Source organism: Podarcis erhardii (assembly GCF_964252035.2).
Source record: "Podarcis erhardii genome assembly, chromosome: 7".
Taxonomy (NCBI): domain Eukaryota; kingdom Metazoa; phylum Chordata; class Lepidosauria; order Squamata; family Lacertidae; genus Podarcis; species Podarcis erhardii.
Genome location: NC_138511.1, coordinates 25,721,103 through 25,746,270, shown reverse-complemented (window position 1 = coordinate 25,746,270; position 25,168 = coordinate 25,721,103). Strand labels below are relative to the sequence as shown.

The window sequence follows — 25,168 nt, the reverse complement described above, 5'->3', positions numbered from 1 at the left end:
CAGCATTTATGTCCTTCCTTTAGCCAAAAAGGCTCTAAGAGCAGCTTGCAAAAATTAGCTCTGAGACAATTCTCTGCCCTCAGGGTAACAATATAACATGCAATGACTCAGGAGGAAAAAAGAACAGGAGAAAAGAGAGGGGGAAAGAAAGCTCAATTACAGGTTCTTTAAGTTACAGTTATTAAAGTTACAGCTGACACCAGTGCTGGTTCTGTCTGCCCTGCCTTTGATAAAGAGTAGTTCCTCTTCTGACGCGGGTGGTGTTGTGGGTTAAACCACAGAGCCTAGGGCTTGCCGATCAGAAGGTCGGCAGTTCGAATCCCTGCGACGGGGTGAGCTCCTGTTGCCAGGTCCCTGCTCCTGCCAACCTAGCAGTTCAAAAGCACGTCAAAGTGCACGTGGATAAATAGGTACCGGTCCGGCGGGAAGATAAATGGTGTTTCCGTGCGCTGCTCTGGTTTGCCAGAAGTGGCTTAGTCATGCTAGCCACATGACCCGGAAGCTGTCTGCGGACAAAGGCCAGCTCCCTCGGCCAATAAAGCGAGATGAGCACCACAACCCCAGAGTCGGTCACAACTGGACCTAATGGTCAGGGGTCCCTTTACCTTTACCTAGTTCCTCTTCTGAAGAACTCTTTCCTACCCCCAAATATCCAGGAGCAGAACTGGTTGCAGTCTCCAGGCCAGATGGGCAGGGTTGGGTCTGCCACACAGTTCTTCCCTTGGCAAACTAACTTGATGGCAGTTGGACAGCATCCTTGAGAGACCATTTTGCTATCCCCCTATTTAAGCCATGGGTGCAAAGGGGACCTTGACCCTTGAGCTGTTGGTTCAGAAAAATGCAGCATAGAAAGGAGAATTCTTAGATGGTAAGATCCAGGTTTGGGTCAAGCAATTTTCGATGAGAGAACCCTAGTGGTTCACAAAATATGCAGCAAGGTAAAGCATGGAAATATAGGCTATTAGATCTTTAAAATTTGCCCTTCTCCGTGAGTTCCAAAATTTCCCTCTTCCCTCAGCATAGGAAAAGACCACACATTTGATAAGTTAAAAATGGTTTACTTACAAATTGTCAAAAGGTCAAATTCATGTGCTTCAGAAAACCTGCACAGGCAGTAGAACTTAGCTTAGTTACAAAGTGGTGAACATTCCTAGATTATTGGTATAGGAACTCAAGAGTGGCTAGTGAGAGCCATGTGGTCTGAGCTGGAGCAACCAGCTCAAACCTCTTCACACCCTGAGTTTTTCATGTAGGCTGGGGGAGGGGACATTGAGCTTGATTTCCTCCCAAGGTAAGGGGAAGTGACATAGCTAAGCCTGGCAGGACAGCTTACTCTACGATTTTAACCCCTTTCGTGCATTAATTAGACTTAAGCATGTTGGTTATATGAGGCTAGTTATCACACATGAGCCTCCAATCAATTGGCAGGGCAGGTGGACACAGAGAAAGACTGCAAATGTTTATCTAAGTGCATAGGTTGGATCTTATCCATGGGTAGGCAAACTAAGGCCCGGGAGCCGGAGCCGGCCCAATCACCTTCTAAATCCAGCCTGTGGATGGTCCGGGAATCAGCGTGTTTTTACATGAGTAGAATGTGTCCTTTTATTTAAAATGCACCTCTGGGTTATTTGTGGGGCATAGGAATTCATTCATTCATTCATTTTTTCAAAATATAGTCCACCCCCCCCCAAGGTCTGAGGGACAGTGGACCGGCCTCCTGCTGAAAAAGTTTGCTGACCCCTGATCTTATGGGTATCATTGGACCCCAAGATTGATACTGGTAATGATACTAGGTCATATTGTAACATAGTGCACAGTTAAACTATCAAACGGGCTCCAGTAGGAGGCAGTGATGGCTGCCAACCTGAATGGCTTTAAAAGACGATTAGATGAATTCATGGAAAGGGCTCTCAATGACTACTATTCATGATGGTTATGTTCTTCCTCCGCTGCTGATTTCAGCATGCTTCTTCTTCTTCTTCTTCTGTTGTTGTTGTTGTTGTTTAGTCGTTTAGACGTGTCCGACTCTTCGTGACCCCACGGACCAGAGCATGCCAGGCACTCCTCTCTTCCACTGCCTCCCACAGTTTGGTCAGACTCATGTTTGTAGCTTCGAGAACACCATCCAACCATCTCGTCCTCTGTCGTCCCCTTCTCCTTGTGCCCTCAATCTTTCCCAACATCAGGGTCTTTTCCAGGGAGTCTCCTCTTCTCATGAGGTGGCCAAAGTATTGGAGCCTCAGCTTCACGATCTGTCCTTCCAGTGAGCACTCAGGGCTGATCTCCTTAAGAATGGATAGGTTTGATCTTCTTGCAGTCCATGGGACTCTCAAGAGTCTCCTCCAGCACCATAATTCAAAAGCATCAATTCTTCGGCGATCAGCCTTCTTTATGGTCCAGCTCTCACTTCCATACATCACTACTAGGAAAACCATGGCTTTAACTAATGGCTTCTTCTAATCAGTGCTTTTTCCCCTGGGGGTACTCGGAGATATTCCCTGGGGGTACTCAGAGGGATACTCAGAGGTACTCAGATATTCCCCCCCCCCCTGAAGAAAAGCACTGGTTAAAAGACTAACACTAACTGTAACAATTTTCTTTTTTCTAGAAATGTCTCCAAAGTCTTGTCTAACGGAGGCCAGTTTTAAAAGATGTGTCTCTTACCGTGCGCTGATTTGATTGAAATTACTGGTTTTTAGCATTTTTGGGGTGATTCTATCGCAAAGCTTTTCTTTTTTTCTTTTGCAGGCGTTATTGCACAGATCAGTATGTAATCCTTGCTGGGTGCAAATTCATAACCAGGGCGCCCCCACCTCCCACCCTCTCTCTCTCTCTCTTTTTCTAAATCCTGCAATTGGAAATTGCATTCCCATCATATTATCACTCAGCACATAATCTCCCCCAAAGCTCCGCAGCTGACATGCCCAGACCGCAGGATTTGGCCTCCAACTACGATTTTCATTTGCTAGATCCAAAAGAGATGAAATGCTGAGATTCAGGTCACTGCAGCAGCTTGAGCCAAATGATCCGTAGCCTTGCTCCTTTTTCGAGGCAGTGCATGCAGGGAGCAAGCTGGGAGCCTGCTGGGTCAGCCAAGGCAAAGCTCTACCCCCACTCCCTGCAGTGAAGGAAGCAGCAGACAGAAGCAATGCTTCGCTCCAGCCACAAAACCCAAGAAGCTGCTTTCTCAGTATTGCCTACACAGATCGGCAGCGAGAATCCAGGGTTCTAGGCAGCCCTATTTGAGATGTCCAGGATTGGACTGGGGACCTTTTTCCATGCAAAGCAGATGCTCTCTCACTAAGCTATGGATCTCCTAATAAACATAGGAAGCTGTCTTATATTGAATCAGACCTGGAGATGTAAGAAGGCAGCTGTTTCCATTGTAACCTGTATTTGTCATATTCTGTGCTGTTTCTGTTCTGCTGCAGTCCAGATTCTGCCAAATACAGTGGTACCTTGGGTTATAGACACTTCAGGTTACATACGCTTCAGGTTACAGACTCTGCTAACCCAGAAATAGTACCTCGGGTTAAGAACTTTGCTTCAGGATGAGAACAGAAATTGTGCGGCGGCAGCGGGAGGCCCCATTAGCTAAAGCGGTACCTCAGGTTAAGCACAGTTTCAGGTTAAGAACGGAACTCCAGAACGAATTAAGTTCTTAACCAGAGGTACCACTGTACTATGTGATTTGGCTCACAGGCTGCTGTTTAGCTTAAGTTTCTCATGTGACATATAACTTACACTCCATTCAATGTAAAGGAACTGTCAAAACAATGGGAGGGGGAAATAATGAATTAAGCATCATTTGCAGACTTAAAAAACCCACAAAAATCTGAACAAATACCAATCCTATTCACTTGACTGATTTCCATTCGTGGTAACAAACACACGAACTGAAGCGATTTTTGCTTCGTTCCCCATTTTCAACAGAATTATCTGACATCTCTACTCAGACTATTGGTTGATTGTCTAGTCAAACTGGAGGATACCCTCAAAGCAGCCAAATCTAAACAATGGCAATCACTGGATGAAGTGAAACAGTCAAAATTCATGCAGCTAACATGACTAACTCAGTAGGGCAGAGAGTTATAAAAGCCTTCAAGTTAATTTTGTTTCTTTCTCAAATGACCCACAGGCACTAGCCAATACGCCCCTGTGGAAATTGCCTGAAAACACTGTCCATTGAATTGCAGAGTCAACAATGACTCAGCAGTAGTTATCCTCCCGACAATACAAATTGTATCCAAAGGCTCTGTCTGTGCAGTCCTTGGGTAGTTATTATGTTGAAAGCTGATAACTTTCTTACTTAAACAGGAAGTACGCACTTGTGTAACTGTTATACAGTCATAGACGTGTGTTACTAACCAACTGGGCTTAGATGGTAAAATCTGCCCGTGTTTATTTTTATTTTATTTTATTTGCAAGATGCTGAGGTCCTCCTAGATTATGAGGACCTTGACTGCAACCTGCTCAGTCTGTACGTAAATCTGACACTGGTGCTTAATAGGGTTATAGCATTGTATGCAACCCATAATTTCCATAAAACATGCATTTTTTTAATCACATTTCCTTGAAACCAAACTGCATCACAACTTTCAGTGCATTCTGACTGAGAACCGGGTTCCTGGAACAGCAAGCAGATGCCAGTAGCACTGGGGAAACTGCATTTCCCATAGCCTCTGGGGCCTGGATGGCAGCCATAGCAGTGTGTTAGCCCCTAGATGGAGGAGGGTGGAGAGAGGAAGACAGCAGGGAAAGAATATCCCTTTGTTCCACCTTCACTGGTGGAGTAACAGCAAGTAAAGCACAGAAGCCAGCTTGAATTCTCCTCTGGCTTCTATCAGGCCTGAATTCTTGGGTGCCATGGGCTCGCTTTGCATTTGAGTGCAGTGAATTGCTGAGATTTGCATTTTGAAACCATGAATTATGCAATCCAGAAATGTCACTACCCTTGACCCTTGTTTCCTTGAGCAACCTGGCAGGGCTATAGATGTCTTAGAAGATAGAGCACTCGCACGCTATTGCCATCAGCCAGCCATGAGATAAGAATTCTGTTTTTTTAAAATGAGTGCAAAAAGATTGTCGACCCAACACCTAGCAATCCATTCAGACCAAAGTGTTTTATTGGAAGGGTATATTATACAAGAGGTTTTATATTCCTGCGCAATACATTTACGGGACCAAAGCCACGAACAGCCCCATTCCCTCACTCTGCCTGCAAACATCCTTCTTCAAACTGAAACATGCATTTGTAAGCCGGGGTGAATGAATCTGTTGATTTTGGTTTCTCTCCATTTTTCCTGTCGGACTTCCAAATCAGTTTGCTGTTTTTGTGTTTTTTTAAAGTCCTCATGTAAATCCACCTGCATTTCAGTGCAAATTTCTCCCTTTCTGTACAAAACATTACCTGATGCAATTATTTCTATATTCTATTTTCATGAATATATGCATTTTGGGGGCCTGCTTGCCCCTAACAGATGCATTTTTTTGCACACATTATTTGGTATCACAAAATCTGAAGAAGCGCAGATTTCGAAGGACGACTGTGTTTCAGTTAACACACCATTTTGGAAGGTGTGAAATCACACCCAATTTCTCCCATCCCATGAATACCCATCTCTTCATACCGCCCTGGTGTGAATACATCTGAACAAGACTCACACCGAATATAAAAAAAGCACACAACCATTCATCTACAGAAACACCACACACTAGGGGTAGATCGTGCATCCAGAGACTGTCCGGGATGATGGTGGTTCTACTGTGTTCCATTTACAAGGTTTTATACAAAGTTATGAAGCAATTCCATGACCTTCTGTTCCATCTCTCAGCTGACCCTGTGCTGTTATTATTATTATATCCACACAAAACTTCCCTAGTCCATGGAGATGCCAATGGGCTCAATGTACTTGCTGGCTGGCTGGGCTTCAATTAGGGGTAGGCAACCTCAGGTCCAAGAGCTTCGTGCAAACTCCCAGGTTTCTCTGTATGGCTCCACTGACCCTCCCAGCCACACCCCCATCTTCCCAGGCCACACCCACACCAATGCTTCCTTGCATTCCTTTAGTGTTTTTGCCTGGCTGTCCTGTGTCCTTGAACTCAAATGGCTCTTGCTTGCCTGGATGGAGGATGGAAAGGGGTATGTGAATGTGGTCTATCAGCTAGTCTATTGCACAAATGTAACACTCACATTCATTGAGCCACCTGCTTTTGCTTCTGGCCCCGCCCACCCAGGCACATGACCCGAGGAAGGAGTTCACGAAGGGAATGCAGGCCCCAGGCTGAACAGGATTTCCCTACGCCTGGTCTTTTTGAAGGGCCCAGGCATTTCCCTCCTCTCTTTCTCCCTCTTTTCCTCCAACATTTGAGATTGCTCCTAGATCAGAACCTAGGCATGGTGAGAACTTGAAGGTGTCCCAAGAACGTGATCCCAGAAGCTGTGTTGCTTTTGCAGGGGGCGGGGAACTGCCTCCCAAACGTTTCCTGTCTCGGTGACCTATAAGGTGACTGGGGCATGTCCAAGTGGACAGCCATGGAGTTTGTGTTGGGTATCGGAGAGGGAAGAGGAGGGAAGAGGAAAGCTAAGCCATTGGCGGAGGTGGATGTTCTCGGTTCCTTGCCACCTTGCTCGTTCTTTTCTGCAACCTGGTTGTTGGATGGCAGACTTGGGGGAAGTTGATACAGGGAGCTCAGAGTAGAAAATATCTCCCTCACCCCTTCTGCTAGCAGTTAACTGTAGAACACTGGCTTGCGCTGGATGCGCACGACATTGTACGTGTTCAGACCCGGAGCATCAAAGCCAGGGGACAAGCCCTTGCGATCAAAAGGGTAGAAATTGAAGAGCTGCCCATCCTGGGTCTCCAGGGACACGGAGGCGGACCCTAAGTGCAGGGTGCATGGGAATTCCTTATCAAACACCACCTGGAAGACACGGTCCTCAAGGTGATGCAGCTTGATGGTCCGATAATTCTCTGGGATCAGCTCCTCGATGTGCGGCCCAAACTGCTGCATGACCAGCACTCCACCGCTCCCCACCTTAATCTCATAGAAAGTCAGGTTGGAATAGGTGTAGTAGCCAACGTAAGGAGTAGGGCTCGGAGGCGGGTTGAGGCTCTTCTCTGCCTCGCGGAAGGCGGACTCCATGGCGGGGATCAGGTACTCGTAGGTCTGAGCTACGACGTCTCCTCGAGGGCGGGGACCAGCCATCAGCACAATGAAACTCAGGCGGAGCTTGGGGACCAGAGAGAAAGTGGCCGAATAGCCGTCCAGGTCACCGTCCTTCCTGATGATGTCATAGCCCAGTTGCTCGTTGATCTCCCAGGGCGTGCCGGTCTTGTTGGCAAAGTATTCGCTGGAGCACTTGAAGAGGGGCGTCAGCATGGTCTTCACGGTGTCAGGTTCCAGGAGACGCCGGTGGTACGTGCCCAAAAAGACCATGGCCAGTTTGGCCAGGTCAGCAGCTGTGGAGTACATCTGCCCAGAAGGTCTGTACCAGCCCAGGTCATAGAGGGGTGCAGTCTGCCCGCTGCTGTAGAAACCCACGGCCATCTGAGAACGGATGGGAGGCGTGATGTCAAAGCCTGTGTCCTCCATCCCCAAGCGGTCAAGGATGTTCTCAGAAACCCAGCGCTGGTACTCGCCTTCTGCAGCATGTTCAGCTAGGACGTGGGCCATTAACGAGAAAGCCAAGTTGCTATAATGACATCTGAGAAGAGAGAAAGAGAGGTAGAAAGGATCAAACTTTTTTCCAGGGTGCCCACTGAGTTTGACCTGAAATATTTGATGCAGTCATCCCACCTGCATCACAGAGACATGGATGAAGAATGTCAACTGGAACTTACCATGGTGCTAATGCATCTTCTTATTCTATTAATGCAAATTTTACAGAGATGGGCGAAATGTATTATTTGGTGCTGTCTTACTAAAAGACCCAGGAAGACCTTTCTAAGTCGTATTTGGCTTACATATTGGCTGGCAGGGACAAAAGAAATAATGGGATCTGCCTGTTGCAAAGATTCTGTTTCCATTTGGGTCAGTCATGCCATTTAATTTCTACAGGTCTTTTCTGAGTAGGACTATCACTGCATATAACTCTACGCATGTTTACTCATTTTATGCTATAAATTATATGATTTTTGTGTTTTGCACATAATGAAGTTTGTGTTGAGATTCCTGCATTGCAGGGGGTTGGACTAGATGATCCTCAGATCCTTTCCAACTCTACAATTCTATCATTGAATGAATTGGAATTTGAGGATGAATGAAAAGTTGCCAAAACGAGCAACATTCCACGATCTCTGTATGCTTCCAAAAATCTCACTCAAAAGAATATCAATACAATGGTATGCACAATCACATAGGAAGCTGTCAGACCCTTGGTTCATCTCACTCTGTATGCCTACACTGACTGGCAGCAGCTCTCCAGGATTTCAGACCAGGAGTCTACTTGGAGATCAATATGGATAGAACCTTCTGTGTGAAAAATGGGAGTTCTACTAAGCTACACCACTTCCCCAAAGGATGTAGATCAGAAGGACAACATGGTAGGGAAATGCTTTTCATTCCATCCTCCCCACACTCTCATAACTGCCTACCGAATGGATACTGCTGAAGGGGTCTGAATTGCAGCCAGATCCTTTGTGAGATTAAAAAATTACAAAAAATATCTTAGGAGAGGACAGGAGAGGAAAGGGATCAGCTAAGCTGCTTTGACAATTTCTCACAGCTGAAGCACGTACATCACTGTTTGGTGTCAAAGCCAGAACTGAGGTGTTTATCATGGATCAGCTCCTTGAGCCTATCCAGCAATACACAAAACCTTGGTTGTGGGCTAATCCATTTCAGCCCTTCAACCGGACTAGTAAACTAGAAAGCTGTCGCAGTGAGAAACCAGTTTTTGTTTTACACCTGTACGAATCCAGGTAAAGTAAGATCGTTGTCTCACTGTTTGAAGCCTTAAAACGGTTGCATTCCTTTGTATGCAACCATCCGGGATCCTCAGGCCACTGGTGAGCTGGGCCAGAGGCAAAAGTGAGTAGGGCAATCAATGTGACACTTACCTTTATACAGTAGGCTATATTGCAACCAAACAAAGGTCAGCAATTTCTACACCTACACACATCTCTCCTTCCTCCATCCAGGTGATCAAGAAATGTTGTCACAGTTCAAGGACACATTCCAGTCAGTCAAATGCACTCAAGGAGGGCTGGAGAGGGGTGTGACCCAAGCAGGGGGCATGGAACGTGGAGACCCTCAGGGACCAGATAAATAGGCTTGGAGGACTGCATACCCTAGCCGGAAATGTGATTGGAGAGTGCGGGGTAGGGTACAATCATTTCAGCTTTCCTGTAGCTCCCCTTCTTCCCTTCCCCCTGTGTTCTCCTTATATGGTGTTGCAATTAGTAACTGCAACAGTTTGGAAACAGTCTATCTGGCTTGAGCTACAAATCAGCACCAATTGTAACAACCCATTCGGCTCTGTAGTGGTTTGTATCTGCTTCAACCAGTTCCAGACAGGGCACAAATCAGCCCAATTTGGTTCAGTTTGGCCAAACATGGTGCAAAGTGCTAGGGCATTCTCACCTGGTTCCTGGGTCAGCCACCAGGACATCATCTTTCAACAGTGCCAATGCTTCTTGGGTTGTCCCTTTCCACAACAAAGTGGTTGAGCGCAGCCGTCGGGGCAAACCTGCAGTACCAGAGACATGAAAGAGAAGTCACTCATACTATCTACTGATGTCAGTTGGGAAAGAGGTGTGCGATAGGCTCCCACTTGCCAGATCTAGGTGGTTTAGAGCAAGGGGGAGTGGACTTCAGGCTTGGAAAACCAGAGGCAGTAGATACAAACTATAGGGAGGGGTGATGGGAGTTTTAGTCCAACAGCTCTCATGTCTCAGTCTGAGGATTCCTCATCAGAGGATGACTCGGAAGCCCTGGAATAGCATCAAGCTTTGGATCAGGCTCAGTTTGAGGATGAGGAGCCAGGATCCTTGCATGAGACTATTTGGGGTTGGGCATCTGCACCACAAGAGAGATTGGCTGCTGAAAGTGATGCTGAACAAGTCCTGAGCACATGGGAGAGATGGGGCCTTTTATGAGACTGACAGAAAACACATTCCATCCAGAGAAGTATCTGGCTGCAGACAAGAACTCCTCAGGAATCAAGTCTTCACAAAAGTAAGATCCTTCTCCCAAGGAGACTTCTGGAGAAAGACAAGCTTATAGGCGTCTAATGAGGTCATGGTGTGGTTCCATCTCAAAGGCTTCAGTGCCATGCTGGGATTGCTGATTAAACAACGTTTAACAGGTTCTCTCCACACATGCAATCCCTCACCTGAGAGCTGGCTGGCCATTCTGCGCAAAGTCACTGGAGACGGCTTGAGGGGCAGCGATCCCTTCTCCAGGAAGATCAGTCCATCCGCTGAGTATCTCTGCTCCGACTCTTTGAGCCGCCCTAGGGGGTTCTTAATGGTGAAGCTCTGGGCATAACGTTCTAAAGGGTCGTCAAGTGATGTCACCTTCCCTTCCTCCCACAGCTTGTACAACATGATGGTGGGGAAGATCTTGGAGATGCTTGCAATCCTACCAGGCACAAACAAGCCATACATAATCAGCTGGAGCAGGGGAAGCCAACAGGACACCCTCCAGACATGACTGGATTTCAGATCTAATCAGACTCAGGCCAGAATATAGGAAGCTAGCTTATACCAAGTCAGATCTTTGGTCCACTTAGTTCAACATTGCCTGTACCAGTGTTTCCGAAACTTGGGTCTCCAGCTGTTTTTGGACTACAACTCCCATCATTCCTGGCTAGCAAGACCAGTGGTCTGGGATGATGGGAAATGTAGTCCAAAAACAGCTGGATATCCAAGTTTGGGAAACATTGGTCTATACCAACTGGCAGAGGCTCTTCAGGGTTTCAGACAGGGAATCTTTCCAATGCCTACTTGGAGATGATAGGAATTGAATCTGAGACCTTCTGCATGCAAAGCACATGCTAAAACACAGGCAATAGTCAGGTATGATGAGAATTGTAGCCCAATAATAGATATGTAGGCTACCCTTGGCTGTGTTGGCTACCAAAGAACTTCCCATGGAAAGCTTCCTTTTCTTGGAAACATTCCACAACAAAGGATTTCCCTCACACCTCCTCCCCATGGACGGCATTTGCTGGAAATGGAACCTCTTCTTCACAAGTGTCATTGAAGCACATAGTCCAAGAACGTAGACAGGAGCATAGGTGTAGTTCAGAAATGACTACACGGACCGGTAGTGGGTTTCTTAGGTTGCAGGCAGGGGTCTTTCTCAGAGAAGACACTGCACACAGAAATGTGCAGGCCATTGAGGCAAGAGACTCAGGCCGTTCGCCTCACCTGTCCAGCTGGAGTGAGCAGCAGGCTCACCTGTAAATGGTGTATTCGTTGGGGATGCCAGAGAAAGGGTCGGAGCCATTGCGTTTCCCAAAGTTTCCTGTCCATAGTACTGTGTCGTTGTAGATGACAATGGCTGACAGAGCTGGCAGGCCAGGGCTCCGGATTTTGTGACGGAGAAGTGTGTCTACCTGCAGGAGATTTGAGAAGGGTGAAGGATGGAGAATCAAAGGCCTTCATCATATAGTCTCTCTCTCTCTCTCTCTCTCTCTCTCTCTCTCTCTCTCTCTCTCTCTCTCTCTCATATATTTCTTTGCTTCTTATGGTGGGATATCTTTGGATTACCCGTCTATAAATGCTAGATAATCACTAAAGCTGCAATGAATTTTCACCTCCATGAGAAACACTCCCTGAGAAAACCTGAACTGTTCCTTTTCCACTGCTGTTCCTTTATTGCTTCTGCTTTCTGCTGGGTGCCATTCTCTCTGCACAACTCTCTGCATGATAAGAGATCACACAAAGATTGTGATAACGTCAGCCTGTTCTGTTTGGGTGATGATGCCAGAGAGCTAAGCCCGGGGTCAGAACTTCCAGCTTACACTCTGAACAACCCCAAAATGTAGCCAATCAGACAAAACCGCAATGCTAAATTGAAAGCGAGGCTTCCTACTCAAACTCTGAATGGCCAGCGATGGAGTTGTGATACTGGTTGATATCACAAAGCCAGCTCAGAGGATGGCAGGGCTTCCTCCACTCGCTCTGAACTTTCTTTCTTTAACCCAATGTGTATACCCCTTAACTCGATGAAAGATCCCCCCTAAGCAGTTTACAAAGGGCAACCTTAAAAAAGGAAAATCCATTAAGAAAGGCCAATAAAAATAAGAGGAAGTTAACGCAGCAAATACAAATAAAAGCAGCTCTCTTAAAACCATTACACTTCATAAAATCACAAAGTTGCATGATAAAAATTACATGCCTGGATAGACTTGCTGAAATGAAAAAAAAGCTAAGCTTCCTTCCACCCTCCATAAGTCTCACCACAACGTACCTTTTCGAGGGCATCCTTCAATATTGGGATTGGGTGGTCCAAAGGCACGGGGTCTGGGTAACGGGGACACATCTGTACCGCTTCTGGCCTGACCTCCATCACTGATGGGGCTATGAAGAGAAACAGTGACAGAGTGGTGGGAATGCCATGGTTCAGGCAGGGGTGCTTGAGGAATTTGAGAAGCAGTGTGGTGTAGCGGTTAGAGTATCAAACTAGGACCTGGGAGACCAGGGTTCAGATTTCCACTCAGCCATGAGGCTCACTGGGTGACCTTGAGCCAGGCACTGTCTCTCAGCCTGACTGACCTCACAGGATTAAATGGAGACACCTTGAAAGGTGTGACATAAATGCAGTAATAAAGGAACAAATGTTCCAAATTGATAAAATCTGGATTGGCCATCCTCCTTTCTACCGTCTTCCTATCAAACTGGCCAATGGAGCTTTGAAGGGGAAAACAAACACACCCATGGAAAACCTGGAAGCTGATGCATATAGGCCCTAGCTTTTGGATCTTCGGCGATTATTCCTGCATTGAAGGGGGTTTGACTAGATGACCTTTGGGGGAATCCCTTCAAACTCTATGATTCCCCCACCCTTTTAAATTGCCATCACTCTCTTCTGTCTTGGCTGTTACTGAGTGAGAGGTTGTTGGGAGCTTAAGCTGCCTGTGTATAATAATAGAATAAAAATAAAAACCTGCTTATTTGCAAGCGTAATGATGCTGAATTGTTAGGGGTGCTGCAAAGCCAGGGAAGGCAGCTTAAAAGCCAAACATGGACACTCTCCCCTCCACCCAGCTTTTGTCTCTCTTCCCTCAGCCTCTCCATTGAGCTCAGAACACCAGCTGCGTTCTGAAAACCTTTTTTACCAGCAGCTAATAAAACCGGAATGGAAAGGGGCACGTTGAGAAAGCAGATGTAGAATTACTAATCTACTGACAGCGGCAAGGCTGTCTGCTTTATTGTATTGGGGAAAGATCACTTCCCCAATTAACAGAATCTGTGGCATTGGTGTTATGGCTAAGATAGTGTTTCATGGAAAGGTTTGAGACAATAGGCAGAGACATAATAAACATTTTCCTCAATGGTTAATCAGCAGCGGAGCAGTTCAAATAAAGCAACAAGAAAACATTTGCAGTGCATTTCTATAAGTGTATGAAAAAAGCCCAGATGCTAGATCAGGCCAAAGACTCATCTAATTCAACATCCAGTTCTCACAGTGGCCAAGGAAATGCGCACACACACACACACACACACACACACACACACACACACACAGATGGGAGCAGCAGCAGAACCTGATTGAAAAAGCATTCCTTCCACTTTCAGTTTACCAACTGCCTCTGGCAGTTCCGCAGATCAAAAGTGGTCAAATGGGTTTTGCATAAAAATATGTGTTAAAAAAATAGTTTCTCTCTAGGCACTTTTTTCTCATTTTATCATAAAAAATATACAGTGGACGCTCGGGTTGCGAACATGATCCATGTGGGATGCATGATTGCAACCCGCAGCGGCGCATCTGTGCATGTGCATGTGTGGGTTGCGATTCGGCGCTTCTGCACATGCACGACAGCCAAAACCCGGAAGTAACCCATTCCTGCACTTTTGGGTTTCGGCGGGTCCGTAACCCTAAAAATCGCAACCTGAAGCATCTGTAACCCAAGGTATGACTGTATATTGTGTGCATTTTGAGCCAAGGATTGCATCAGGAAACTAGAGAAGCGTGGAATCTGATCGGCACACTAGTCCAGGAAGTGCAGATCCACACCCTCCAACATTTCTCTGACGAAAATAAGGACAGCCTACTCAACAACAACTTTATTATTTAAACCGCATCCACCTTGCGGAGTTGCCCCAGCCACTCTGGGTGGCTTCCGCAGTGGCGTAGCGTGGGTTGTCAGCACCCGGGGCAAGGCAAGTAATTTGCACCCCCTAACCCGTGGATTTGCGCCCCCTAACCCTAACCCCCAGATGTTGCGCCCGGTGCGGCTGCCCCCCCTGCACCCCCCACGCTACGCCACTGGGCTTCCGGCATACATAAAAAAACATAATAAAACATTCAGCATTAAAATACTTCCCTACACTGGGCTGCTTCCGGATGTCTTCTAAAAGTTGCATAGTTACTTATCTCCTTGGCTCAGGATGCAGCATCACTCCAGACCCCCCCCCCAACATTTCTTGAATACGGATATCCCACCATGCCCTCAAAAATTTCTCCAACGAAAATACGAAAAGCAGGGCATCCTGAGATCGAATTAGAAACTGGGATGGCTTCCATAAATGTGGGACTGTCCCTGGAAAACAGGGACACTTGGAGAGTCTGCAGATCAGGTCAGCTGATATGAGAATTTGCAAAGACTAAATTCCTTTTAAAACCCCTAGTTGCCTGGTAGAAGTGTGAACATGGTGTGTGTGTGTGCTATAAAGAAAACCTGTAAATGGTTCTCCCCTGCTACTCTGGCCCCCTACACACTCTTCTGGTGAGAAGTGCCGTGAAACTCTTTGGCTAGAATGGGCTCCTTCAGATGAGCACCTGGTTCCATACTTACTGGGCTCCACTTTGGGAAGGCTATACTGCCAGAGGAAGCAGCTGGTCATGGCAACCGAGAGAAGGAAGAAGATGAGGAGAGCCACATGGATCAACTTCACTTCCATAGCAGAGAGCCGGAAGAGGCTGTGGCCGCCAGAGGCCTGCTGGGAGCAATGTTCAGGAGATGTTTAGCAAGGTTTTAGACTCACAGCTGAAACCACGGAGCGCTACACGCAGCACGGAGAATTACATTTTAAGAAGGACACGGGGAAAAGGGTCATAGCTCAGCGACAGAGCAGAAGGTGCCTGCCACATTTCCTGGCCCTGGCCTGAGATGCTGGAGAGCCACTGGCAGCCAGTGTAGACAATACTGGCCTATATGGACCAATGACCTGACTCAGTATAAGACAGCTTTCTATGTTCTTGGGAAGTGTGTGTGTATGTGTGTGCCCTGTAAGGACAACATTTGACATATGTTCCGTCTAAAAATTGCTTGCTTGGGCAGGGTCCCTTCTTTGTCTATACAAGGAGGGGGACAAAACTAGAATTCATTTACTCTGCCAGTCCTTGGCTCTAGCACCCCCTACTGTTGGCCTCCCTGCTTTTAACCTACTGTTGGCCTCCCTGCTTTTAACCTTACCAATCTCAATGGGCATCAGCCAACACTGGCCTTATGAAAGGATACCTTTTTCGCCAATGGTGAAATGGTCTACTGTTTCCTACACTCCTCTGATTCTGTTCGACCTCCTATGTCGGAGGCAGTGATGCTTCTGAATAATGGTTTCTGGGAATCCCAGGTGGATGCACTCAGGTCCTGTTTATGGGGTTCCCATGGAGGCATCTGGTTGGTCACTGCAAGAACTGGATGCTAGACTAGATGGGCCTTGGGCGTGATCCAGCAGGGCTCTTCTTATGTTCTCATCTATTCTTTAAATTAAGGGCTCATCCACACCTCCACTCGTCCCATGTGTAGAAAGCACGGGTCTGAGTGGTTTCCCACTTGCTCCCTTCCTTTCCAAGGGAAAACCCATTCTTTAGTGCCAAATTGGAGCAAACAGCAATCCAGAGAAAACACCAATTGCTGCTTGCTCCCCAGGGGGAAGCAGCAGGATGAGAGGAAATGTGGGCAAGCTAACAAAATAAAAAAAAAATCCAAGCCTTTGATACAAGAACAGTTTTGTAAAAAGCAATAGCTTTCAGTAACATTTCCTAGTTAAAGAAAGTAAGATAAAAACAAAGCAAATGTATGCATATCAAAATTAAAATCAAGCAGTGTAGAAAGCAGAGGTGCAGGAGTCAGAATTGAGGAAGCTTTGGGGAAACTAAGTTTTAAAGAGGCATTTAAATGTCATTCCTGTCTGCCTCACTGATTGTCTTCAAGGGACAACCCAGAGGTTGCAGAACAACCAGCAGGGTCTCTTCAGAAGATCTCAAACATCAACATAGTCAGTGTTAGGGGAGGTGGTCTTGTAGATATCCTGGTCCAAAATTGTTTCAAGCAGCACCCTCCTTTCCAAAACATCACAGCTTCAGAGAACATAACAGGCACCCTTAGATCTTGACCATTTTCTTCATCTATTGGGTTGAGACCCATAAGAGAATTGCTGCAAGCCCTACGGTGGACCACTTCAACATCATCACATCCCTCCCCCAACTAAATAGCAGTTAACAAGCATGGGGGAAAGTGAAAAAGAGAAGGTATATCTAGGATACAAATTTATACCAGCTCTATAGAATTTTAAGTGGCATAGGATTCCCTCAAGGAACTTGGAAATTTTAGTTTAGGGTAGGTGCCAATACTTTTCTGTTGGATTTCTCCCTTCCTTCCTCCCTTCCTTCCTCCCTCCCTCCCTCCCTCCCTCCCATGATACACACACACACACACACACACACACACACACACACTGCAAATCCCAAAGAAACCTTTGTAATAATAAAAAGTATCCCTTGCGATGGAAACTTGCACAGTAGCCTTCTCAACTCTGACTAAATGGGGACAACCTGGGTACCTACCTAATTCAAATGTTATGGAAAAAATATGTAGCCATACTTTGACATCCACATTTCTCTGAATTTTGCCATGCAGTTCTCCAGCTAAGTAATGAGCATGAAAATGTATCTGTTGGGGTACAATGCACCTTACTTGCTAAATAGCATTCAGGAAAATGGCTTTGCAAAAAAAGAAGGGGGAAAAAGGTATTTGGGGCAAAATTGCTTACATGTGTATAGAATTCTCACTTATATACTGCAAATTTCCAATAGGGACATTTTAGAAAAATTGAAAATTGATGTGGAAATGTGGAGAACTAAACTTAAGTTTGGAGAAATAGCAAGAAGCAGAGAGAAACTGAAAGCGACCGCTTTGCCCAGCCCTGGGTGCCAGCCTCCCCAGCCCTTGCCCAGCCTTACCAGCAGGAACTGGGGCTACTGCAAGCCCAAGAGAAGGCACTCCCTCCTTCTGCAGTCTCGAGGTCTTCTGGGCAATGCCATAATGGGCAAGCTGTCATCCGCGATGGAGCCGCAACCCATTAGAGGACAACTTTCCACCGTGCGCTGTGGACACCGTTGCTGATTCTGGCTGTTGTGGGTTTGCTCCAGTCCCCTTTTGGCATTCCCCCCCCCACACACACACACACCGCACCAGCTGCAGGCCTCCCCCTCTCACCACTGTCCTCAGGGACTCCATGGCCCTGCCAACAGGGTGAAAGCCAGAGATTTCCTTGGCTAAACCCCCTGGAGGAGGGGGCGTAAGCTGCTGTGTGCTCTGTTTGTGTGCTCTGGGATCCCAGCAGCCTGGCAGATACTGACCCCAAAGAACGGGATTCTCCTGTCAATCTGCCTCATTCCAGTACACACACACACACACACACACACACACACACACACACACACACTCCCTGTCTCTTTGCACAGCAGCATCTCACCCTGTGTATCCCACAACAGTGTCTGGGCTCCAGACCTTCTCATACAGGAACATTAGAAAGTGCAATATACCAAGTCAAACCATTGGTCCAGCTAGCTCAGTGCCGTCTACACTGACTGGCAGAAGCTTTCCAAGGTTTTCAGGCAAGGGTTTCTCCCAGCCCTCAAGGGGTTTGGATTTGGGACCTTCTGTAGGCAAGGGAGATGCCCCACCACTGTGCTATGTAAATGCAAAACAGGGAGTTCCCTCAAATCTCCTGCAAACGGGAAAGCAAAAACAAGCCCAACCCCTAACAGATTCACTCTTGTGAGTTCACCGCAGTGTAATTTCACTCCGGCATGTTAAAGGAAACCAACAGAGCCACTGAAACAACCAGCGATATCAATTTTAAAACCAGCCAGGGTGCAATCTGAGCAAACTCAGGGGAATGGGGCAATACTTAGAGTTGCTTTATTTTTATTTTTAAAAAAGGGTTGTTGTGAATAGCATAGTTGTGCAACTCAAGGTGAAACAACATGCTATCTTGGAAAAATATAGGGTTTCCAAACCAAGACTTTGCTGCTGTAACACAAACATGGGGATTTGTTAAGGATGAATTAGAGGGTGAGAATGGAGTGTTTATTTCCTCTGACATCCACTGATTCTCCCCCATAAATGACTCTTTTTTTTTTTTTTTTGGTCTCAGAACATGGCAGCAGGGTGGAAAATGTTTCTGCCATTATGTCCCTTTTAGGATTCCTTTGGGCTTGCTCTGCTTTGCACTCTGCCAAACCTGTCCCCATTCTCAATTAACCCCGCAGCCACAGAGACATTTGCCTCCACACATTTGCTAAATGGATAGAGGGGAGGTTAGGATTATGTCTGCTTAGCTCCGCATTTGATGCTGGACATCCCACCAGTCAGTGTCGATTTCTCCCATTTTTCCAATCTTAAATCCAGTTTTTCCACATTTTTGCCTCAATTTGCAGTTGCTTCATTGCATTTTAAAAGGCTTCACGGGCATTAGTCAGAAACACAGGATTATATCCAACGCTAGTCCGATTAGTCCCACCAAATTGAACAGACATGGCTAAATTTGGTTCATCGATTTTAATGGGTCTGCTCTGAGTCCAATTTAGTTGGTGACATCCCTTACATTAATCCTACCACAAACATTTCTGAGAGCTGTTTTCTTTAATGGCATGCATCCCCCCCCCCAATATTTTCATCAATATACAGTATCTTGAATATGTAAGAGCAAGGGCAACTACGGAAGCTGGGATAGCTCAGTCGGTTGAGCACGAGACTCTTAATCTCTGGGTTGTGGGTTCGAGTCCCACACTGAGCAAAGGATTCCTGCATTGCAGGGGGTTGGACTGGATGACCTTTGCGGTCCCTTCTCGCTCTACAATACTACGATTCGATGACCAAGGCTGTTTATATGGGGCATCATGAAAGGAGAGCACATTGCTAGTCCTTCTGGCTGCAGTTCCATAGCCATGGAGACATCCATACCAAGGCTGGTGCTCCACTGGTTGCCGCCCTACTGGGTCTTCTTTGAGAACATAGGAAATCATTGGTCCATCTAGATCAGCATTGCCTACAGCTCTTTGGGGTTTCGGGAAGGGAGCCATTTCCAAGCCTGGGGATGCTGCTGGGGATTGAACTTGGGACCTTCTGCATGCAAAGCAGATGTTCTACCATGGAGCTGTCCCCTTTGATCCCCCTAAGCTACAATAATAATAATGAAAACATTTGTGCTGGGCTATGGATTGGGGCAGGTGTGTCTGTCTGCACCTTGCACTGTCAGTCTCTGCCAGCTTCTGCCTGAGAAGTGAGGCCAGTATTACTCCATTAGTGCAGGATTGCTGCCAGCAGGAGCCCGGAGGAAGCTCAAAACTGGGGGATTCCATGCATGGGAGGAGCGGAGGCCCAGTGCTATCATGGCTGGTGCAGTGATTTGCCTGGCTCTCTGCCCGCCTTTCACTCAGTCTGGTGTGAGTGATGGGCCTGTAAAGGTAAAAAAAAAGTAATTGGACAGTTAATTCCAGACAACGGTAACTATGGGGTTGTGGCACTCATCTCGCTTTGGGGCCGAGGGAGCCGGCATTTGTCCGCAGACAGCTTTCCGGGTCATGTGTCCAGCAGGACTAAACCACTTCTGGTGCAACAGGACACCGTGACAGAAGTCAGAGTGCATGGAAATGCCATTTACCCTTCTCCCCACAGTGGTAACTATTTATCTACTTGCACTGGTGTTCTTTTGAACTGCTAGGTTGGCAGGAGCTGGGACGGAGCAACGGGAGCTTGTTCCATCGCGGGGATTCGAACCGGCGACCTTCTGTAGTGGCAGCATGAGGCCTGCCTCTCCATCATGTCCTCCTGCTGCCGGCCTGGAGTTTGGATTCCCCTGTTGGTTCCCTTTCAGCCATTCTGGCTTCCCAGAACGCCACCACTTTCATCGAGGAGCAGGGATTAATCCTATGAGAATGGGGAGGGGGAGTTTGCGCTTCCCTCTCACAGAGAGATTGCATATTAATTCTCTCTAATGCTTCTCAGCCATGTAGGCAAAATGCGGGGGGGGGGGGGGCTGACCTCAGCTATTTATAAAAAAACCCCTTCAATCTCCTCTTAGCATCTGCTGGGGAGGGGGATTACACCAGCCAATGGGCAGCCCCATCCTTCTCTCCTATAACAAGATCCCGTGGGGCTGATTACACTCCTGTGTGGTCTGTTTTCTCCTTCCGTTTGAATCCTCGCTGCCCATCAACACGCTTTAAATTACAAAGCAAGAGGCACAGTCAGGATCTCTTAAGGCAGAGCCTATCTGTACTGACCAAGAGATGCTCAGTCTGCTGAAGAACATGAAGGTCAGAATGAGGCCTGCATAGTCCAGCATATATTTTTTTGCAAAGAGCCAGTCAGTACTAGGTCATTCTGCACATCTAGGCCAGTGGTCCATCAGACAACTTCAATCTTCCTCTTCCTGCACAGTTTGCAAGCAGCAGTGGAAACAATGAAAACATCCATTTAGGTGCACAAGTGAAAATATCTGAGTTCTACAGGGCTGGCCCTACCATGAGGCAGAGTGAGGGAGCTGCCTTAGGTGGCAGAACCTGGCTTGCAGACCTTCCAAGTGTCTCTATTTTCCAGGGACAGTCCTGGATTTACAAGAGCTGTCCCAGTTTCTGATTTGATCCTGAAACGTCCCTCTTTCCCTTACGACGACCCTATTTCCACCGGAGAAATGTTGGAGGGTATGGTAGGATGTCCCTATTTTCACCAGAGAAATGTTGGAGGGCATGAAGTTATCCGATCCCACAGCCATCTGAAGGCAGCTCTGCATAGGGAAGGTTTCTAAATGTTTAATGTTTTATTATGTTTTTATATACATGTTGCAAACCACCTAGAGTGGCTGGGGCAACACAGTCAGATGGGGCTGGGTATGAATGAATGAATGAATGAATGAATGAATAGGGAATCTCTATTTTCACTGGATAAATGTTGGAGGATATGGTGGTAGCAACAGTCTTCCCACCACACTTCCCAAGTCCTGCTCTGCACACAATAGCCTGATGCCTTGGAATACAATGGAGGATGCTGTCCTATTGCCAGTGTTGACGTAAGATCCAACGGCCCATGTGGTCAGATTCTGCATGTGAAATCTTGGCAGCATCACAGGAACACAAGAAGCTGCTTTATACTGAGCCAGGTCCATCTAAGTTTTGCATTTTGTACAGTGACTATTGGCAGCTCTTTGGGGTTTCAAGCTAGAATCTTTCTCAGTCCTACCTGAGTGTGTTGGGGATGGAACCTGGGACCTTTGGCATGGGAAGCACATGAGATACAGCCCTTCACGCTTGTCCTTTGCACCACAGGCAGTCAAATGTCTTGGGCTGAGCCTGGGGTTCTAAAACACAGTGGGAGGGGGAGCCTCTGCCAGAAGAGCAAGCACCCCACTTCACAACTGATGGAAGGAGATCAGAGCAGCAACACGCGCTGGGAGCCGGTGTGCTCATCCCCACATCCCCTCCGCCGTATATTTCCGTAACACAAATACCAAATGCCAGAAGACCAGCAGAGGCTACTCCATTAATCCCCACCTGCCTGTCTCCTTATTTGCAACCAATCCAGGGATTGGCCCTGCCTGTTAGCAGGGCCTCCTTAAGTCTCAGTGTTGCCCCTTGTAGAACTCAGCAGGCTGTGTGTGCAAAACTCTTTGTCTGTCACTGGCTCTGATTTATCTATTTATTGCATTAACATTCCACCTTTTCTTCAGGGTGTGCTTGGTTCTTCCCCCTCCCCCGTTTAATCCCCTACCCAGTGAGGTAGGTCAGGCTGAGAGGAAGTGACCTTGTCAAGGTCACCCAGTGAGCTTCATGGCTGCGTGGTGATTTGAACCCCAGTCTCTCCCAGATCCTAACCACTCTAACCATTGTACCACACTGCCTCACAATAGATGAAGTATCTCAGGAGGTGATTCCACCTATTGATGGGCAGCTGACCTTCTGCGTCACCATTCCCAATAATAGGCAGGGTGAAAGCAAGACTGTAGGCTTCTTCACTGATTTTTTTTTTTTTAATCATGTTATTTAGTATGGGCGTAGGCATGGGCCAGTCTATGAGTTTCTCATCCGTGCCAGCTTTATTTTATTTATTAAATTTCCAAACTGCCCTTCATCCAAGGATCACAGGGTGGTTTGCAATATAAAAAACACAAAAATGCATAACACCAAAACAGACGAACTGGCAGCCCCCTCTCTACACAGTTCCTAAAGGTGCAGGATCCCATCCTCTTTTGCATCTGGCTCTCCATCTGGTTAAGGAGGAAGCCCCAGCTAACAGCAGGATCCTGTTCTCTCTTTTAAAAAATATATTTTTATTAATTTTTACATGAAATTTCCAAAAAAAAAACCCCATACAACGTATTTACTCATCTTATTCAGTGTTTTGGACTTCCATCAACCATATCTGAAGATTTTTCAATCTTTATCACTTAATCTGCATTTCATTAATTTCACTATTACTTTTAATAGTCTTTCACTAATAGTTCTCTTCATACTTTTCTCTGCAATATTTCACATAGTCCTCCTTACAAAACTTCTTGCAATTCTACTAGCATAATCTGTTGATTACAGTTGCTTTTCAGATAATTCACACAGTCCTCTGAGAATCTCTGATTCCACAGGTTTCAAATCCTTCCTGTCATCTTGTCTAATTCTGCATAGTCATTAATTTTGTCTGCCATTCCTCTTTCATCGGTAATTCTTCTTGCAGGATCCTATTCTCAAGGTACTCTTATTGCATTCAGTGGGAACTACTCTAGGTGGGTATGCAATGGCAGCCTAAACCCTCATTCTGTGTCCCACACTTACTAAGTTTTGGGAGACAGTGCTGAACTATATTAACAAAACACTATGGGAAAAAGTAAGATTTTTCAGAGGTCAATATGCTCTTGAGCTATATACCCATTGTATGGAAATTGACAACAGGGCAGTGAAAATGGATTCTGCATGCCCTAACGGTAGCCAAGAGACTGATACTAAAGAACTGGAAGAATAGAGGTACGATTCTGCTCAATCAATGGCATGGCAACATGACAACATTGGCAACATATGAACGAACAGCTTATAGGCACAGACTGTCTTTGGATAAATACAATGACATGCGTTTATACAGAATATATTAGGTTATTGAAAAGTATATGTGGATTAGGATAATAAGAATATACATATTTGTATATTAATGTATGGTAATGTAACAGTATCGTTTCTTTTTTCCATTCTCACTTTTTCTTTCTTCTTCTTTTCACTCTTTTTTATAAATGATTTTTTCTTAATAAAATATTAATATATAAGTTTTTTATATTAAAAAAGAAAAGAAAAGAAACCCTCATTCTGCTTTCTGTCCTACATTGCACTACACATCCTATGGCATGATGCAATAAAGAGTTAAATGCTTGTGCTGTTTATCATGCCCAGAAGGAGACGACCAATGATATCTATGGAACACATGAAGCTGCCTAAAATGCAGATCACTGGTCCATCTAGCTCACTATTGTCAACTTGGACTGGCAGCATCTCTCCAGGGTTTCAAAGCAGGGACACTGCCTGCCCAATCTGGAGATGCTGGGGACTGAACAGGGCTGCTGTTAGGGAAGCAGGAGTACTACCGCTGAGCTACAGCCCTTCCCCAAAGTGCCAAATTTGCAAAACTGCACTTGCGACGATTTGTTTTAAAAACCACCTTGGCTGTGTTCCCCTCCTGACTATTGGGGTTGTTTTGTTTTCCTCCATCATTTCCCCCCTCAGTTGTTCAGACTCGCCCCCAGGCAGCAGTTAACTTGCAGATACATAAATTAACCTATGCAAATGAGAAATAACAAGGAGGATGGCAGACCTGGCCTTCTTATCGGAGAGCCCAGGTTGCTGCACCCAGAGGGCAGCTGCAGACTCCCTCTCCCCTCCCCTCCTTCTTATTGAGGCTTACCCGAAGCTGCAGGCCTTCCATAGCTCGCTACAGTTTTTCCTTCATAGCGATATCTCTAAAAATCCAGGGAGATGGCCCCTGCAAGAGAGGTAGGATCAGTTAGAATAGGGCTGTAGTTGACTGGGAGACCTGGGAAGCAGATGCTCTGAAAGTTCCCATGGCCTCCGATAAATCTTCAGCACCTTTTCCTCCTCCTATATTTGCAGGTAGGATGTCTTCCTCTGGCCTTTCATGTCTCTAAAAGCCCAAGAAAACTTAAATGGGTGCTCTGGTGCTGGCCAGGCACTTGGGGCAACAGGGGCACTGCCCAGCTCCCCAATTCCGTTCCGGTAGACTTCTTAATTTGAGAATGGCCTGGAATAATCCAACAAGCAAAACCACCCTTACCTCCCCAAAAAGGAGCCTCACAAGGGCCACCAACTCCCATTTTGCAGAGATGCCATAAAAAAAAGTTCTTACCAGGCTCTCTGCTTCTGCTTTGTGTGTCCAAGCGGTGCTGCCTGGGAGTTTGGGGGCTGGCGTCCTGCTGCAGATGTTAAGACCGGACAGAACGGTAATCCCGTCGGGCACAGATTACTCCCCTCGCCAAGGCAATGTGCAGGCTGTGGAACATCTGGTCCGGAGCAAGCCCAAATGGAGCCTGGGGTTTCACGGGGCAGACGGGGAGGAGTGCTTTAAGCCCTGGCACAAACATTTGCTGGCTGAGCTGTGCAGGCAGCTGACCACTCCAGATTTCAGAAGGGAAATGCGTTAATCAGGGCAGGAAGGGAAGGAGGTGGAAGGGTGCTGGGCCTTGGGACAGCCGGGCAGCCTTCACTGCAAAGGCTG

At 46.6% G+C, this 25,168-nt stretch overlaps 1 protein-coding gene across 1 annotated transcript; it reads right to left on the bottom strand.

The window, feature by feature from the left end:
• Positions 1–5,156: 5,156 nt before the first annotated feature.
• Positions 5,157–24,918, bottom strand: LACTBL1 (lactamase beta like 1). The gene is made up of 8 exons (XM_081871048.1): positions 24,800–24,918; positions 24,341–24,418; positions 14,969–15,110; positions 12,421–12,530; positions 11,406–11,563; positions 10,337–10,584; positions 9,586–9,691; positions 5,157–7,708 (listed from the first exon to the last, which is right to left on the bottom strand). Exons 2-8 carry the CDS (start codon positions 24,359–24,361, stop codon positions 6,733–6,735), a joined length of 1,761 nt encoding a protein of 586 aa, XP_081727174.1. The 5' UTR covers positions 24,362–24,418; positions 24,800–24,918; the 3' UTR covers positions 5,157–6,732.
• Positions 24,919–25,168: the final 250 nt, after the last annotated feature.

Coding starts and splice junctions, on each gene's coding strand:
- LACTBL1 (XM_081871048.1), bottom strand. CDS start 24,361: ATGGAAGGCCTGCAGCTTCGG. Junction 15,111..24,340: donor TGGAAGGCCTGCAGCTTCGG/GTAAGCCTCAAT, acceptor TGCTCCCAGCAG/GCCTCTGGCGGCCACAGCCT. Junction 10,585..11,405: donor AACGAATACACCATTTACAG/GTGAGCCTGCTG, acceptor TGTGCCTGGTAG/GATTGCAAGCATCTCCAAGA.